At 39.6% G+C, this 18,050-nt stretch overlaps 1 protein-coding gene across 3 annotated transcripts; it reads right to left on the reverse strand.

Annotated features, from left to right (window-relative positions):
- Positions 1 to 2,818: 2,818 nt before the first annotated feature.
- SSBP1 (single stranded DNA binding protein 1) lies at positions 2,819 to 18,003 on the reverse strand. Of its 3 annotated transcripts, XM_060156506.1 has the most exons (8): positions 17,925 to 17,946; positions 17,188 to 17,254; positions 16,173 to 16,281; positions 15,146 to 15,206; positions 14,344 to 14,484; positions 14,052 to 14,139; positions 12,071 to 12,159; positions 2,819 to 8,843 (listed from the first exon to the last, which is right to left on the reverse strand). In XM_060156506.1, the coding sequence occupies exons 3-8, from the start codon at positions 16,236 to 16,238 to the stop codon at positions 8,800 to 8,802; spliced, it is 489 nt and encodes a 162-aa protein (XP_060012489.1). In that variant the 5' UTR covers positions 16,239 to 16,281; positions 17,188 to 17,254; positions 17,925 to 17,946; the 3' UTR covers positions 2,819 to 8,799. The 3 variants fall into 3 exon arrangements, with proteins under 3 accessions (XP_060012489.1, XP_060012490.1, XP_060012491.1); XM_060156507.1 differs by lacking the exon at positions 16,173 to 16,281 and having other exon boundaries at positions 17,925 to 18,003; XM_060156508.1 differs by lacking the exons at positions 16,173 to 16,281; positions 17,925 to 17,946 and adding an exon at positions 17,744 to 17,917.
- Between the last annotated feature and the right edge of the window lie 47 nt (positions 18,004 to 18,050).

The following is an 18,050-nucleotide window of genomic DNA, read 5'->3' on the forward strand; positions in this document are numbered from 1 at the left end:
TAGATAAATTATAAAGCAAACAAAAAGTACCCATAATCCCACCACCCAACTTAAGTAAAACATCACCAGTGGTACCATGGCACACGAGTGCTTCTTCTCTGTCCTACCCCTTGTTCCGTCCCTCAGCTTCCTATGGTAACTCTTCTTGAATTCTGTATTTATCATTCCTTTTCGAATAGTTCTATCATATAGGTGTCTACCCATTAAAATATTGTATACTTGATTTTAACCTTTATAAAAATAACATGCTATAACAAATATCCTCTGCAAGCAGAGGAACATTCTGTTTATAAAAGCTATTCCTGTTACAGGATAACTGTAATTCATTTACCCAGCTGTATGATAATCTACTGTGTGAGCATTTATTTATCCATTCTCTGTGGATGAACCTTGGGGTTGTTTGCAGTTTTGTACTGTTAGGTACATTATTGCTATGGACACCTTTGGACCTGTTTCTTGGGCCACATGGGTAAGAGTTTCCTATAGAGTGTACCTTAAAGGTTGAATAACTAGGTGAAATTTCAACAATATCAAAATGATTTCTCAAACAAGGCAAGTTAATCTCCCTCAAAAAGAGGTGCCAATTCACACTCCCCCCACTAGTTTCCATTGGTCGACAACATCCTCCTTCACACTTTGTTCTTTCAAATGTGTTGAAATTCGCTAGCATGGAGGTCTTGAAAGTTCATTGCAGTTTCTGGTTTTCATTTCCTGGATTAATGAGGTTGACCACATTTTAATATATTAATGGATTATATTTCCTTCTCTGTGAAATGCCTGTGTCTTTGACCATTTTTGTACTAAGCTGTCATTTTCTTATTTCTCCATAGGTTTTCATATATTCTAGATCATATTCTTTTTGCTTTGTAGGTATTTATATGTTCCAGATTGTATTTCAGTTATATTATTTCAAATATCTTCTCTGCCAGTTTGTGACTTGTCATTTTGCTTTCTTTATGGTGATTTTTGGTTTAAAAAAAAGGTTATTTTTAACAGTTAAATTTATCACTTTTCTAAATTCAAGTTTTTTTAAAAAAACAAAACTCCACATCCCCAAATTATAAAGCCATTGTCCTATATTTTCTTCCCAAAAAATTTTTTTCTAAAGAAGGGGGAAAGTTCCCCCTTAATTTTTACCTCCTATTGTTTATTTATTTAGGCCACCCCACACGACTTGCAGGATCCTAGTTCCCTGACCAGGGATCAAACCCGGGCCCCCAGCAGTGGAAACACCGAGTCCTAACCACTAGACCGCCAGGGAATTCACCTCTTCCAAAATTTTTGTTTTTCCTTTTACTCTTTGAATAACCAAGAATTGACTTTTGCATAAGGTGTAAGGTAGAGATCCAATTTCACTTTTTTCTATTGATTTATGGATGACAAATTTTCCTAGCATCATTTATTGAATAATTTATACTTTACCCAGTGATCTAGAATGCCACTTTCGTCATATATACTTTCCATATATGCATGGTCTGTCTGTGGGTTCTCTATTCTACACCACTGTTCTATTTGTTTATTCCTGCATCCATAGTATACTTAATTTATCACTGTAACGTTACTTTCAAAAAAGAAAACTGTCTTGCCGACTGGCAGAGCAAGCCCCCCATCTCACTCTTCCTCTTCAGGAACATGCTGCCTGGTCTTAGATCTCTGCTCAACAATACATCTTTCGAATCAACTTGTCCAGTTGCCCCAAAACACTTCTGGGAATTTTTGATCTGTAAACATCAACTTGGGGAAGGTTGACATCTTTACACTGTGATGCTTCCAATAAATAAAAATGGTGTACCAATGTGTTTAAGTCTTCTTTTAATGTATTTCAATAAGTTTTATGTCCTCCATAGGAACCACACACCTGGAGACATCTTTCATCTTCTGATGCTCTTGTATACGGCATCTTTTTAAAACTACATTTTCTCTGCTGTTGTTTGCGATTGACTTTGGTATACTGATCTTATTTCCAGCAACACTTAATTACTCATCCATAGATTCTTTTGTATCTTCTATGTAATCAGAGCCTTGTAACTTTCTTCCTTTCCTGTCTTAAAACTTTTTCTTTCCCTTCCTAACTGTGCCCTGATACAACAGATTAGTTCCTCCAAAAAGATACCAGAGAGCTCTCATTCTCTCTCTCTGCCAACGCTCACAAATAAGAGGTCATGTGAGCACACAGTGAGATGGTGGTCACCTATAAGCCAGGAACACAGGCCTCACAAGAAACCATGCTGGTACCCTGACCTTGGGGCTTCCAGCCTCCAGAATAGTGAGAAAATAAATGCCTCTTGTTTACATCTCCTAGCCTATGGTATTTTGTTATAGCAGCCCCAACTAAGACATCCAATGATGCAAATAAGAACTATGTTATTCTTAGGATCCGGTTATTTTCCTGTGGGAAATCTGCTCACTCCAGATTATCTAGTCTGCTATACTGCCAGGAGAAGCATAAGGGCAGTACTTCTGTTCTTAAGTGTTCCTTTATTTAACAGGGGGCTGTTAACTCAGGGTCCTCATTAGGGACTTCAAGCAAAATTAAACAATATTTATTTGATGAGTGTGTGCTCATATTCATGCTTTTTAAGGCTAATTGCTAAGGTTTTGTGTGTCTTTGTTCCAATCCCCTCCTCAAATTTAGAATGAGACATAAGTTAAAAGCCCGAAGGACTGTGGGAGCAGAGGTGAGATTTTTCTTCTACTTACAGTGGAAGTCGCCCAAGAGAAAGGCAAGAGTAATGAGTTGATCACGTATATGGAGATAAAGGTAAGAATGTGTAAATTCGTAAGGATTAGGTTTAACTGCAAAGCACAAATCAGTGGCTTAAACAAGGTAGAGATTTATTTGTGTCTCCAAAAGAAGTCCAGAAGTAGACTGTCCAGGACTGGTATGGTGGTTCCATGGTCATCACGGATCCCAACTTCTTCTGTCTTCCATCCTGAAGATAGTATCATGCTCCAAGACCACTAGTGGAGATTCAGCCACAGAGTCCACATTTCAGACAAGAAAAAGCCAAATGAGGGTTTAGAGAAGCACACAGGATGAGCCTCCCAACAAAGTTAGTTCACTGAAGGAACTTCCCTGGAAACACCATCAAATAAGTTCTGCTTATAGCCCCTTAGCAATCCTTAACTGCAAAGGAGAATAGAAATACAATATTTTAGCTGTTCACACTGTCATCCCCAATAAAATATGGGTTCTGTAAATGTAGAAGGAGTAATAGATATTGGGTATCATATTAACGTTTTTTGGTTTTTGTTTTTTAATGACGTTTCTCATTTTCTGTATTTTACGATGCTTTGACATCTTGGGGCCTGGCAGAGCCTGGGAGGGACTTTCCCCACTCCACCCCCAAACGATAGCTGATTCCTAGAAATAGTAAAGGACTTGCCCACGAGCATGCCTTTGATATGCACACCAAGCAACCCTGAGTTCATAGCCCTCATTGGCCTTTCATCAGGCTCCTGAAGTCCAGGACACTACTCCTCTACCTGAAATCACCCCAGGGCAAGGTACCTGACAACTAGGGACCACCCCTATTACCCACTGCCTGCTGAAATGTATTCAAACTGTCCAATCCTAAACTTGCTCAGCGCTCCTATCCTGTCTAACCCATTCTTTCCCCATAAAAACAACAATAAAAGCTCTGACCCATGCTTTTCCCTTGCTCCTTCTGCCTCCTGACCTACCCTGGTACCTCTCCGTGTGGTGCTGGCATGGTGTGTTGCACGCCCTCCTCTTGAGAACTGTTAAGTAATAAACTCTTCGTTCAAAGGTTGTCTCTGTGTCTGTCATCATACCATTCCTGATTAGAACAAATCCCATGTACATCGTAAAACAGGTAGGCAACTGGAAATCCTTCCCACAATACGGTTTTCCACAACAGGAAGCTGGAATCCTGGCATCATCTGCAAGTTATCTCACAAAAAATCTGCTTACGATGTGTCTGGCAGAAGAAAAATAAAGTCACTCTTGCCTCAGCATCTCTTCTGAGCGCCAGACTCGTTAACCTTCACCCTCCCAAATATAAGCTAGAAAGTCTACAGTTAAACTATTTTCAAAACTAAACTCAATATCTTCGCTCTTCTCAAATCTGCTGCCACATCCATGTTCCTTAGTCTCTAATAAAATGTCATCATCTACACAGCTGCCCAAGCAGAAGTTTCAAAATTATCTTCTGGAGTCCCACAAAGTGGCCTCTGGGATGCTTTCAGGCACCCGGGTAGACCCACGCAGTCCACCAGGGGGGTCACTAGAGGCCACAGAGCTCTAAATTGCAGCCGGACAGCGTGACCAGGAGTAAGTGTAACACACACCGGACGCCAAGACTGAGGACGGATGGGAGGGGAGTGTATGATATTGACATGTTGGAATATTTTGTATACATTGGGTTAAGTAAACGTATTAAAATTTAGAAAAAAAAATTATCTTCTGATTGCCTTTTCTCTTACCACCAACACCTGTTCTGTCACCACTAGGTGCTGGGCAGGAGCTATGCGTCCTCGGTTGTCTCCAACCCAGAGCCTAGCACAGGATCTGGCACGTACTTGGTACGCGACGAATGAGTCGATGTGAATCCTAAACATCCCTCGTGTCACCTCTCATCCCCACTTTACTAACCTTTCCAGGCTTATTCAGTAGCTTCCTAACTACCGCCAGGCTTTGCTCCTTCTAACCCTTCAACTGTCTTCACAGTTCTTTCTAAAGCACAATTCTGATAAGATGTCGCTGTTTTAAAACCTTCTATGGATCCCCATTGCCAAAGTCCTCTGCAAGCTTTCAACACCCTTTACAATCTAGCCTCAAATACCTTTCATGTTTTATCTTCGAATGCTTCGTATACTTTTAAGTTTCTGGACCTTCGTTCGTGCCGTTTCCTCTGCTGAAAACTAACCTAACTATTCTCTTCTGCGCCCCGCTGGACTCTGTTTCTACCGTGACTAGAGTGTCTCTCCCATCGTATCACACTTGCCTACACAACTCCTGCTTTTACCTCCCCCATTCAACCTGCACCACCCTACATTGCGAGTCCCTTCAGTGCAGGAGTCCTGTTATATTCACCGCTACATCCACACTGTACGGCTGCATGGCATATAGCAGGTGCCCACATGGCCTCTGAGTGTAAAAAAGATGCCCAGGTTAATAGTAAACAGCCATAGAAGATTAACAACAAACCAAAGAAAAAAAATGACCAAAGTGGAATACGTGCTCAGTAATCCACGGACATTAATAACTCAACAAAAAAAGGTCGAGTACAATAAACTGAAATTAAAATGCTCTCCTAAGTATCTCCTGAGACTTGGTGAGATGGGCATGGTGACTGAGAGATACACCTTGTTTAAAATAACTGCAACAGCAGTAACAATAGCCAGCATGTATTGAGCACTTGATTCAGTTACTATGTGCTAAGTAAGTTACATGTATTACTTACTGTGTTCTTCACAGTAGGCCTATAAAAGTACAACTACTATTATCCCTGTTTTATTCACAGGAAAACAAAACAACAAAAATCAAAGGCATGGAAAGTTAAGAAACACACCAGAGTTCACCCAGCTGCTCTTGAGTAAAGCAAAAATTCAAATGCAGGCTTTCTGACTGCACAGCCTTAAGTGAACTATTATGACAGACCACCATTTTCCCAAATGACTGGTACAGCAGAAAAACTAAAAAATGTCAAGATGTACACTTATTTGGACAAATAGGACCCTAAGGTCCAAAGCATGGCAGAGAGCTAATGGATGAAGGGTAAAGAGAGAAAAAGAAAAATTTCAGTATTGTGGATGCATGACTCTGACAGCCGAAAAAGCTACACATCATCCTATCACAGACTGTGGGACTAGCACAGGGGCCAAGTATAGTAGTTTTGAGAGGGGACTTCAATGCTGTTGGTGCCTACCAAAAGTCTCACTCTCTAAAAAGTTCAACTGAACAACACACATTTACAAAGTCCTAAAATGTCACTGTGCTCGGCCGAGCTGGACAAAGGCAAAAGGGTAGTCTGAGTAAAAGACAACACTGCCTTCAAGAAGTACACGATATCTTTCGGGAACAATGAGAAACTACCACTAATTTCCCCTAAATGAGCTGCAAAGGTTAGACTGAAACGCAGTTGGCAATGACAAGTAATCCCCAAAACAGCCATAGAACCATGTCTTTGGTGTTTTCAGATGTCTTTGGACTGATCAATCTGTCCGATTTTCAAGAAATGGATGACTCTCTGAGAACTGCACCTCGCAGCAAATAGTGGATCTTATCTGGGCTGGTCTTTAAAGTCAGCCATTCTGGGTTGTGTACGTTTATTAAGAGAATACAAGAAAAAAAAAAAAGAAATGAAGTGTTTAAGCATGAGATGTTATGATACAGATAATGCGGGAAAAAAATGCATGAAAGAATATCTTGTTCACCTCTAGCACATGAAGTGATACTAGCTTAACATGAATGAGGAGAGCAAGCCTGGCTTGGAAATAATGGAAAGATTTTTTTCCCCAAAAATGTAAAGAGCTTTATTTACTTCTTCTTATAAAGGTAATACATACTCAATGCTAAAAAAAAAAAAAAAAAAAAATTACAAAATTGTAAAAAATAAGGAAAATCATACATAATCTTCTCAGAGATCATCAGAGCATTTTGATTTTTCTCCTTCCAGACTCTTCTAAGTATATATTTATATCAATTACTTTTTTTCAAATATGGGAGTAACACCACACATGCTGTTTGATACTTTTGCTCCCACACTTCCATGTATCATACTCATCTTTCTACCTAACCCAGAATCCCAAAATCAAAGTCACAGGGCAGTTTTCTGCAGGTACATTCCCTGACACCGTAAGAACATGAAAAAAGGAAATGCAGGACACAAAACTTGGACTAGAAGACCCCTACGGTCTGTTACTGCTATCAGATTCCACAGGTCTACTCTGAGACTAGGCTCGGAACAGTAGAAAGTTTCTCAGGAGACGGGGCTGCCTGCGGGGGGAGGGCAGAGTTTATGCTCCCACAGCCTGCCTGGTTGTGGACCCCGGGTCTGCAGTATCACACGCACGCTGAGGCCTCTGCACTGAACACCTGACTCTGAAAGCCCTGCTGCCCAGCCTCAGAGCCTCTCAAGCAATCTCCAGTGGGAGTCTGCAGAAGAGCCCCTCGGCTCGCGGGGATCCTGGAGGACACACTCTTCTTCTGCCCCTGCACCCTGGACTCAGAATCGCTTGGGGTTGGTAATTAAGCAGTTTTGTTCACCATGTCACTTTCCCAAAGCACAGATTCATCACTCAGTTTAAACAGGAATACTAATCCGCATTAACTTCTCACAACTTTGAAGGAGCATAAAAGTACCTTTGCTGAGGAAAAAAATTAAAAGTTGCCCAAAAGACAAATTTTATCTACTTTACAATTTTGCTTAAGGAATGTGGCGTAAAGGAGTGAGGACTACGTCACCAGTTTTAATGTGGGAACTCAAGAGAGCAGACTTAATGTGCTGACTAATGGTCCCAGGTACAGGAAAAAAAGAAAAAGATGGTTGAAAAAAAAAATTAAAATTTAAAAATAAATAAAGATAGCTGATATGAGGAAACAGTAATTAATTTTCTACTGTTCCTGGGCGAAAGAAAGGATAAAGCTAAGGAACTCCATTTTTCCTTAAACAAGTTGTGAGTACAAAATGCTGCTGATGTGTGCAGAAAATACCTTAAAACAAAAAGTCAAGTGTCCATAAAATAGCATGTGAATTCTGAACCTGTTAAAGTCCAGCAGGGTCTAAGCTACAGTTAGCACCACACTCTCTCAGGCAGAGGGGAGAGGACATGTAGAAGTAAAAGATGCATTAAAAAACTGAGTTTGTTTTATGTAATCTTTACTAGTAAATTACTAGTACTCTGTCAGAATCTTATAATAAAGGTAACTGTGCATACACAATTGTACACAGTATGTACAACAAGAGACCATGTAGAAAAATAAGAGGAAAATGTTATACCTGGGGCGCTAACCTAGAGAGGCAGGGACTCCCCTGAGAGTCTGTATGAGACTAAAAGGACAGAGAATGGGGTTTAGAAAGAGAGAAAATAGTGAAACCAGAGCCTATGTCATCACCTGGAGATGGACTACTTCATCCCTAGTTATACTTTAGGTCTTTACTGCTAGTAAACTCTGTTTCACAAATGCTACTAGTGAAATTGTCCAAAAACAGAAGACGTGAATAATGTAGGTTCATCTTGAAGCTATTTAGATTAGATATTAACCACTGTTCAGCAAGCCCCTACAATTTAGGCTAAAGCTTAATATCCCGTTGGGATCATTCATGTGTCAACATTTATTGCCTATTCTGTGCCAAGCAATGGTTAAGACGCAGGTACATAAAGAAGATACAGTTCTTGCCTTCTAGTCTATAAACCAAACAGATAAGGAAATCAGTATTTACAACCATGGGATACATGTATGACGTACAGCAATGCTCAATAAACACTGAGTAGCTAAATCAATACTATAATAGAAGTGTGCACAAAAAGGGGGGGGGCTTCCGAAAGGACAGTTATCCCTCTGCCATAACACGGATGACCCTAACAGTTCACTATCTTGTATACTTATACACAGAAACTGTCTCTTAAAGAATAAAAAACTAGTGAATACCATAACATACAGGAGCTACCAAGGTTCATGACACGAAAAGGGGAAGGAGAACAGCAGTCAGGAAAAATATTATCACTCATTTTACATAGAGTATTTTAATTCTTGTCTTCAGAAACTATAAAGACTATCAAGATTTGGAAACGAGACTGTACCAAACAATGGCCAAAGAAGAATCGTCCATTCTATGCCTTCTCTTTCGTCTGGTCACTCAGAAATATGATGTTATCTGTAAAGAAGCCAAAGCATAAATGTTATTTTCAGAATGCTTCCTCCATCTCATTTAATCATTCCCGTCTACCACATACATATTTTAGTGCTATTCACTGAAAAGACTTCAGACAAATTCTCAAAATATTATGTTCTTGCTATATTGCTTGCTATGTCCTTGAGAGGTATATACAATAGGCATAATGGAGCTAAAAGCTGGGCTTCAACCGTTTATCAACAGCTCAGACCTTGTGAGAAAAGGTGGGATACTTCTCATCTTCCCTGAAGATAGCTAAGGTCTTCTCAGTGATAACTTTCTACAGAAGAGCTAGTCACAAATTCTGATGCTTGCAGTGCTCAGACAGATGCCATTAAACCGGGGAGCACATCCTCACAGAGAAAAGGATCCCGGCAACACAGTCCACAGGCTGGAGGGATGGAGGAAGGACAGGGTTCAACAAATGGCCCCAGCGCACAGACAGACTTATTTATGTTTTTTAAGTCTGAACACTTATACAGAACACATTTTATTTTTAAATTTTAAAACAGAATGAGTTTTATATATTCACTCTTGAGAAAATTTTTACTATCAGTATTTCAGAGAACATTTTTATCCAAAAACATCAGACATTGCTCTTAAAATATTGTGCAGAAAGAGTTAGTTTAGGACAAGCAAAGGAAAAAAAGTAGTATCTCCCGTATAACACCGAAAGATCTACATTCTTAAAACTTCAGAATTATTCAAAAACGGTTGTTATACAGTAATTGAATATTTGTTGACGACTGTAGTCTTCTAAAACTAGAATGTTTTGGAACAGAATGGTTAGTATAAGAGATTATCAGAATTGACATCACTGTGTAAAAAAGACAAGCGTGCCACCTGCTGGTGGTTATTTTTAAGCTACATTGATCCAAAGGAGAAAAAAATATGGCCTATAAAACAGATAAGCCAAATTAAAACTCTATTCTCTTCCATTCTAATGTCACTAAAGACCTGTTCAATTTTACTATTAGCCATAAACCTATGTTAACTGCTTAAGCATTCATGCTAGTGAATACTGGTGACAAGAAAAAAAAAAAAGGCTGATAATTTGAAATGCTTCTGTTTGGCCTGGTTTATAACAATTCAAAATCTGCCCTCACAATAGGTTTACAGTTTACAGTGGAATATGAAAGTGTTGAATGCTTCATAAATACATGATCAATAGATTTTAAACTGTCAATTATTTTATGAGAAAGCTTCATCTTCCACTGCTGAAATCACAGGGGTAGTTCTATACCATATACAGGTCTAGAAAAAAATTTTTGAATAGGTAGATATGTCTGGAGGCTTGACCCAAGGAGGAACAGGGCAGGCAGGAAGTAATTTACTGTCACAACACTCAAGAATTATGAAAGCAAACCAGTCAGAAAAAACCTCATCTAAGTTATCAAGGTCAGTATACTTTCAAAGAAACCAGTAAGAAAATATACGATTATTATTTACAACAAATTATAATTTATCCATATGGCACAGTAGTTAAGACAAACTCTGGAGCAAGTGAAAAGAGAAAGATAAGAGAAAAATCTGTCAATTAGGAGACTTAAGTTGTCAGACTTTTCGCCTCCAGAATTGTGCGAAAATTCATTTCTGTTGTTTATAAAAAGAAAATAAGAGACACTTAAGATACATATAAACCATGTAATATGATGTATGGACTGGTATTTATGAAGCAGTCAAAGAAATTTCAATACTATGACATCTGGTAAAAAAAATTTAACAATAATTTCTTAATATTAGGTGTGATAATAGCACTATAGTTATGTTTTAAAAAGGAATCTATCTTTCAGAGATACCTACTGAAATATTTATGGATGATATAATGTCTGAGATTCCCTCAAAATAATCCAGGTGGGGGAAAAGGGGGCTGGGTCATAGATGAAATAATATTGGCCATCTGTTGATAACTGTTAAAGCTGCATGATGGGAGTTTTCGTTTCTTACTATTCTCTCTCCTTTTGTGTATGTTTGACATTTTCCATAATAAAAAAATTAATTTTTAAATGATATCTAATTTGGGCATACCTCAGAAGTTCATAAATATTGAGATAATACTATAATAAAAGTTCTTTTATTCCCATCTACTTATTTATCAAAACAAGGTTTCTCAGTTTTTATATTGATAAAAAACAAGAAAACAGAATGAATAGTTTTTTAGCAATTTATCCAAAAGGCAAAAAATGCATCATCTATCTCATTAAGATACATTTTCAATAAAATTTTAGTTTGTATACATATATACTAAAGTTGTTTTGGTCAATTATGTTCTAAAAACAACTGTAATGATAACCCAATTCAAGGAGAAACCTAACATTTAGAGCTCTACTGTTGCAGAATTTTTTTTAATATTTTTAAATTTCTATTTATGCATGTACTTTTGTTACAGTTAATTGAATGAATGACAAGAGTCTTGACTATACAATATATTAAGGTACACTTCTGAGGAGAAAATGAAATTGAAAAACAAGTTCAGAGAAAAGGGAATAATGTAAAATTTCCAAATGTTGAGGAGTTTGTATCTTTTTTAATGATGATGGATACCAAATAGCTATAATATTTAAATCCATTAATACCTTTAAGAGTAACATAATTTTATATTAAAAAAATTTAATGTCAACTTAAACATGTCCAAAGGGGTATATTATCTTCAAAATTCTTGTAGAATTTTCAGAAAAGTTTAAAACTCTGTTCTAGAGCATATCTTCTTAACCTCCTGAAGCTTCCATGTGTCCATCTTTTCTATGTTGTTTTGTATTTTGTTTAATGAGAACAAAAGGAATTTAAAACAAAATCATCATGTTAAGTACCAAACAGGTTCTGAACAAATCTGCACAAATGTCTAACGCCACTCACTTTAGTATAATTCTGTCTCGACACATGCTTTTCCCTGTTTAGGCCATGTCCTTCAAAAACACTAAAGGTTTTCTAAGTCCAAATAGTAAGTACTGGCATAGACAGTTCAACTGATAAGTTACTTGTGAACTAAAACTGTGAGTACAGAGATAATTTTCTAAAGGAAGAGATAAATGTAGAAACCTGGAGCAAGCCCACAAACCTCACTTGGAATTCTCCTGGTGAAGGCCTTACAATCTCATTGGCATCAGTACTAACAGCCTCAGGTAAAGTTAACAACATAGCCAAGCTTTCAAAAACGGAAAGGAGAAAAAAAAACCAAAACAGAATAGCTGTTATCACAAGAGCCTTACCAGCTATAATTGTTGTTGCTTGTCGTCTCACATTATTTTTATCCATATATTCACCATAGTCTACTTTCCCTTCCACATAAATTCGAGACCTGATATGAATAAAATTTACAGTTTTTAGTCTGGAGATTCTAATGTACTTTACAGGAGAGAGTCAGGTTAGAGAGGGTAAGTATACATTAAGGATGAAACAGATAATCATACAGAACCTCATTTTTGCTCCCACTTCTCATAATTCAGAATTAAGAGTACTGAAACAGAGAGTTCCCTTGTGGCCTAGTGGATTCCTAAGGAATGCTAGCTCTAGGATTCCAGGCTTTCACTGCCAGGGCCCAGGTTCAATCCCTGGTCAGGGAACTGAGATCCCACAAGCCACGTGGTACAGCCAAAAAGAAAAAGTAGTGAAACAGAATGTGCACAGACTTGCCACACCTAGGAAAAAAGACAATGTTTTCATCCTTGAGCTAACTGTGGTCCTTATGAAAGTTAAAACAAAACAAAACAAAAAAAACTGTTCAAAATTTTAAGTCAAAATTAAAAAAAAAAAAGCAACCTTAAGACCATGAAGAGCAACCTAGTGGCATCCTTTAAATCTCTATGGTTAATTTCCAATGTGTTATTTTCTGTCACCGCTGATTTTGGATTCTCTAACAGATTTGTTGATTTTTTCATTTATTTTTTAGTTAGTTCCTTTCTATATTAAGGTTCATAAACTTACTCTCAAAAGACTTAGATTACTAAAATGCAAAATTTTCAGCTTTAGTATTTCACTCAGAGTTAATTACTAAGACTATGCTGCACTCTCTAGAAGGCTGAACTAGAAGACAACTGTAACTCTGATTTCAAAGAGTAGAAAATGGCCATAATGACACCAATTTTCAGAGTCTAACACCACCAAAAATGTACAATACAGAACATAGACAAGACTGGTAAAATGACTGGGTGCCAAAGGGAACAGTCACACAGATTCATCAATCAGTAGGTGAAATTGCATATAGACATTTTCCTTGAAATTTCCTGTGTTTATATGTGTATATATGCACATATCATACAGACATGACAACGGAGGTATATATGAAGAAAAGGTATGCACTTATTTTAAAAAAATAGAAATTTTAGTTACTGCTGAAATTATTTTACATGAAATGTTTTATTTCTATAAAACAAGTACATTTCTAAACATACTATGACTACAACTGCTGTTAAACACATCCTCTTGTCCTTCTGTGGGTTTGGAAAAGATACTTTTTATACATAATCAATCCAAGCATTCCAAAAGGGAACTACTAAGTTTACATAAAATTATCAAATATGAAATAACTGCTGTGCATATTACCACAATACCTCACTGGGTCAGGCTTCTGACATTCCAGACCCTCTGTTAGGCCATCGTGTGATGCCAAGAGGCAAGACATCTGCCTTCAGGATCGCTGGCCATGGAGACACTTGCTCACATGGTACTCAGTACCCTTTGCCTTCTCTCTTACCTCATCAGCTCCATTTAAGTACACATCCTCTTTGCCCTAAAGTATAAGTTCTTAAAAGGCTAAACCATGTTAAAACCTTTAAATTAGTCACACATGGCAATGCGCTATGTTTATAGTATTAAGCATTGCATGAATACCTCTTGGGTTAACACAGAGTAATTAGTGGTACTACATAAATAAAGGAGCTACGCAGTCCATAAGGACACGTTACCAGTTTCTTAAACCAGTGGTCCCCAACCTTTCTGGCACCAGGGACCGGTTTCGTGGAGACAATTTTTCCCTGGACGGGGGTGGAGGGGGGGGTGGGGGGGTGGCTCGGGCGGTAACGCGGGCCATGGGCAGCGGCAGGTGAAGCTTCGCTGCTCGCCCACCGCTCACCTCCCGCTGTGCGGCCCAGGGCCTAACAGGCCGTGGACCAGGACCGGTCCGTGGCCTGGAGGTTGGGGACCCCTGTTTTAAACCATTCAATCTGTAAGATCCTTCCTTCCTCAACTTACCCCTTTTTCACATACTGATATGCCACATCTCTCAGGCCTGGTCGGAATACTGAAATTCTGTGCCACGTTGTCTTTTGACTGACATCACCTAAATCACAATAGGGAATGTGGTTACAAATGCAAAAGACAAGTGCCAAAGGACAACATGTCCCAGCAAAACCAATCCACGATTTCTAAAAGAGCAGAACAGAATTAGAGAAGGTCTTTTCTAAAAGTATCTAATTAGGTAATTCACAATAAATAATACCTATTTACTGCTGATAAAATTAAGAGCCCGGGCTTTTGTACTCACCTATTTGGTGTGTTTCATTTTCCCCTGATCGCCACATCTCATTTGTTGCTAGAGAAAATATTGTGACTGGGTTTTTTCCTTCTACCTGTCTCATGACAGGGTCCTGACCTACTCGACCAAGTAACTGCACACGATTCAGAGCTGAAAGGCAATGTGTAGATAAAACGAGACTGAGAGAAATGTCTAGGGAGGAACAGCTACAAACACTACTCCAACTTCAGTCTTGGCATTAAGCAAAACCCAAGTTCTAGAAGGTTTGAAAGTAAGTTGAAGGGGAAAATAGACAGAGGTTGGGAGGGAAAAAGGATTGGCAAGAAAGGAGAAAATATTCAGAGGAAGTAGCCCCACAAAACAAACGTTAAGCTCTTTATCTAAATTCTTCTTTTAAATACCTAAAGAAACTTCTTTAAACTGTCTGTAGAGTTAAAAGAACAAATCTGAATATCTTTATAAACACAAGGGACTATTTCTGTGAAACAACAGCTTTCACAAACATTCACTTCTTCAGCCAAATACCACATACCCTTGGAAGACTTAGATAACCAAATAGGACTCAAGGAAATTCTTTGGCAGGAAAGTGACAAGAGTGAGTAAAAACTGACTGGTAAAGGAAGAAGGGCCCAATTTACAGGAGCCCTGCAGCCTGATGGGGCAAGGCCAAGATCTGAGAGGCAAATGTGAGTCAAGAGCGTGACGATTAATAGATTATAACCCAACGAATACACCTCTTGTGCAACACTGAGAATATTAGCATACTGCTATAAATAACACGCTTTAAACTTGGAAATCAGCTGCTACTTACATCTTTCGAGAACCAAACTGCCAGCTATTTCAGACTCATGTCTCACAAACTGATGAAGGACCTAAAGTGGAACAAATAAGTAAAACAGCTTTAATCCGGGGGGAAAGGCAAATACCAACAGAAGACCCAGTCACACGTGGTCACCATCTAGTCAGCAGCTCCTATGGCACACATCCACCCAAGACAAGAGGTGTGCCCATCACACAGAGCCAGGAGGACCATGCAAACACTTAAGCCTACTGCAGAAGCCCACAGGCACACAGGAGGTACTACACAGTATACCCAAGAGAGTTCATTTACAGTCCTCTCCCGCTTCTTTGGTGGCAATCTTCCTGATTACGGTGCCTCTGTGTTTGTACACAAAAGGTAAATAAATACATGTTGGAAAAAGTCATGCTTTTGACAGACCAAAAAAAAAGTCTAAGATAAACAAACATGACTCTTTGATAAAGTGCAAAGATATGCCTGCCCAAATCGGTCTGTCAGACAAAGGGAATCACTGCCATGTAACAGCAGCACTCGATAACAACAGCTATCATTGCTGAGTACCCGCTAACTGCTTTACCTCTCATCAATTATTCCTCAGACTAAATCTATAAACTATGTAAAATTACCACCACTTTATAGAAGAGAAAAATGAAGTTCAAAGAGACAGAGTAACTTGCCTAAAATCCTACAGGAAGTAAGTGGCAAGTCACGCCGAGATCCCAGGGCCGTCTGACCCCAAGGCTGCTGCTTTTCCCACTGCCCTCTGCTGCCTCTTTAAGGACATTCTGTGTAAGGGCTACTGCAAAGATATGAGGACACATCACTGGGAAAATCACTGGGTTCAGAGACCTAACCATTACATCAGAGAAACATGTGTCAAGTGGTGGCACTGTTAATAAGCGACCAATTAAAACAATACCCACTCCAGGGGTGGTACTTCTGGCTATGGAATCCTGGCGCTATGTTTGGGAGCAGAGAGTGGGTAAGAAAATAAAAATGTGAGTTACAACATATTAAAGATGAAACTGCTAACTGCTACCTGTGTCATGATTCCAGAAAGGTGCTCATCTGAGTGCTCACATGAGCCAGAGCTCCTAAGTTTCATGGGACAACAGTCTGCCTCATTGGGGGCACACAAAACTCAAGACCTACCGGAGGAGCGGAAATGGGGAAAGAATTAATTTAACTGGGATACTTTTTTAAATTAAACATTTTACTCTTTTATACACAGCTTTAAAGATATCGTAACACTGTAGAACCGTGTATTAAGACAGGAATAGCTTTTCCATGCTTCACATTTCAACACATGAAAAAGTATACGTTTCAAAAGTACGTATAAGTTAGTACGGATCCAAGAATATAGGGCCAACTCTACAGCAGAGGGGGGGAAATAGGAACAGGTTTCACAGAGGAATTGCTTCTTCCTTATCTTCACAAGATGAGTGCGAGAGGGGTTCTAAAGGAGAATCTATAGCACTTGGTGCCCAGATGAGCTTAAGCAAGCAAAACGGGGTCTAGGCTGGCTCAAGGCTGGCGAGGCTGACTGAGGAGATCAGGGGAGGAGTCTGACTGGGTGACATGAGAAGCAATCCTGGACCTGGTAAACGTGTGGTGATGCTGAGACCTCACCTGCTCTCCTCAGCACAAGGAGGCAGGGCGGGGTGGGGGGCAGCTGACAACACATGAGGCACGTGGTCAGAAAAGAAACCACCTGTCTTATTAAAAATATAATAATTTTAAAAAGCTGGAACGGTTCTCATAGTCTGCAGATCAACAACGACCTTCAATGCTCTCTAACTGATCTACGTGCAAGTAGCACGTGTTTTTAAAAGTAATTATTCCCATTATACATGTGAACACACTAGAGAAGTTTCGTTTTGCTTTAGTGAACATTATTTACCCAAGTAAAATCTGTCCCCAGCCCTCATGTCAAATAAGTACACCAGGGTGTGTGGGCTCAAAGGACTTTTGCCTCTGCAGGCAAAAGCCTAAAGAAATTTGATCACTATGGCTTATAGTAACACATCCCAACACTAATACGAAGAAGTGATTACCTGCACTGCAGGTCTTCGAAACATGGCTTCTATTTCCTTTTCTTACAATCTAACCTTTAATCTTTTCCTGAAGAAAAAAGAGATCAATTAAGTCCTACAGCAAGAATATGAATTCACTGAGTCCTAAGTGCCTAACTGCAGCCACGACTTCTACGCAACCCACCTTTAGACCGTATCGCATCAACAGCCCTGCACAGGGGACGGGAAGGACTCCCTTCTGCTCCCAGAAAGCCCCTCTCGCACTTTCATGCCTCTCTGATCCCCCTTAACTTCCTCCTCCTCCAACCCACACCAAAAAATCCTGATTCTATCCCCATTTCCGTTCCACTGTCTTCTCAAATTTTATTAAAATGCAAGTTCCCTTCGGGCAGGGACTTCTGTCGGACTTATTCACTGTTACACCCAATACCCCTAAAAGTTCCTAAGACATAGTAAGGGCTCAATAAATATTAAAATGTTAGCACGGGGCTTCAATCTGAAACGTGTGGCCGTAAAAACTACCGCCTCCAGCCCCGTCACCAAAGACCAAGGAGATCCCTGGGCTTCGCCGCCTCACCGCCGAGATGTGCGGGCGCCCCTTCTCCAAGATGACGCTCCCAACCAACAACGTAAAGGAATTGAGAGGGGCGACGAAACCACGGAGTCCTCTGCGCGAGGGAGAAGACAAGGTCCACACACCGACACAGTACCGCCTCCAGGACCTATGCAAAACCTTCCGCCCCTTCTCCCTCCCTCACCTGAAGCTCAGGCTCCGACAGCTTCCAGGCAGGAACTCATTTCCGGTTGCTGCTGGGACGCAAGACTCGCGAGAAGAAGGAGGAACGGAAATCCCGCTGCTACGTCGTAGAAATGAGGCCGGCCGG

This window comes from Lagenorhynchus albirostris, chromosome 8, assembly GCF_949774975.1.
Source record: "Lagenorhynchus albirostris chromosome 8, mLagAlb1.1, whole genome shotgun sequence".
Lineage (NCBI taxonomy): Eukaryota > Metazoa > Chordata > Mammalia > Artiodactyla > Delphinidae > Lagenorhynchus > Lagenorhynchus albirostris.

What these genes read in the sequence shown, in the direction of transcription:
- SSBP1 (XM_060156506.1), bottom strand. Translation starts at nt 16,238, where the DNA reads ATGAAACTTAGGAGCTCTGGCTCATGTGAGCACTCAGATGAGCACCTT. An exon ending in CAGTTTGGTTCTCGAAAGAT is followed by an intron (nt 14,485 to 15,145) that starts GTAAGTAGCAGC and finishes ATTGCCTTTCAG; the next exon opens with CTCTGAATCGTGTGCAGTTA. An exon ending in TATCAGTATGTGAAAAAGGG is followed by an intron (nt 12,160 to 14,051) that starts GTAAGTTGAGGA and finishes TATTCATATCAG; the next exon opens with GTCTCGAATTTATGTGGAAG.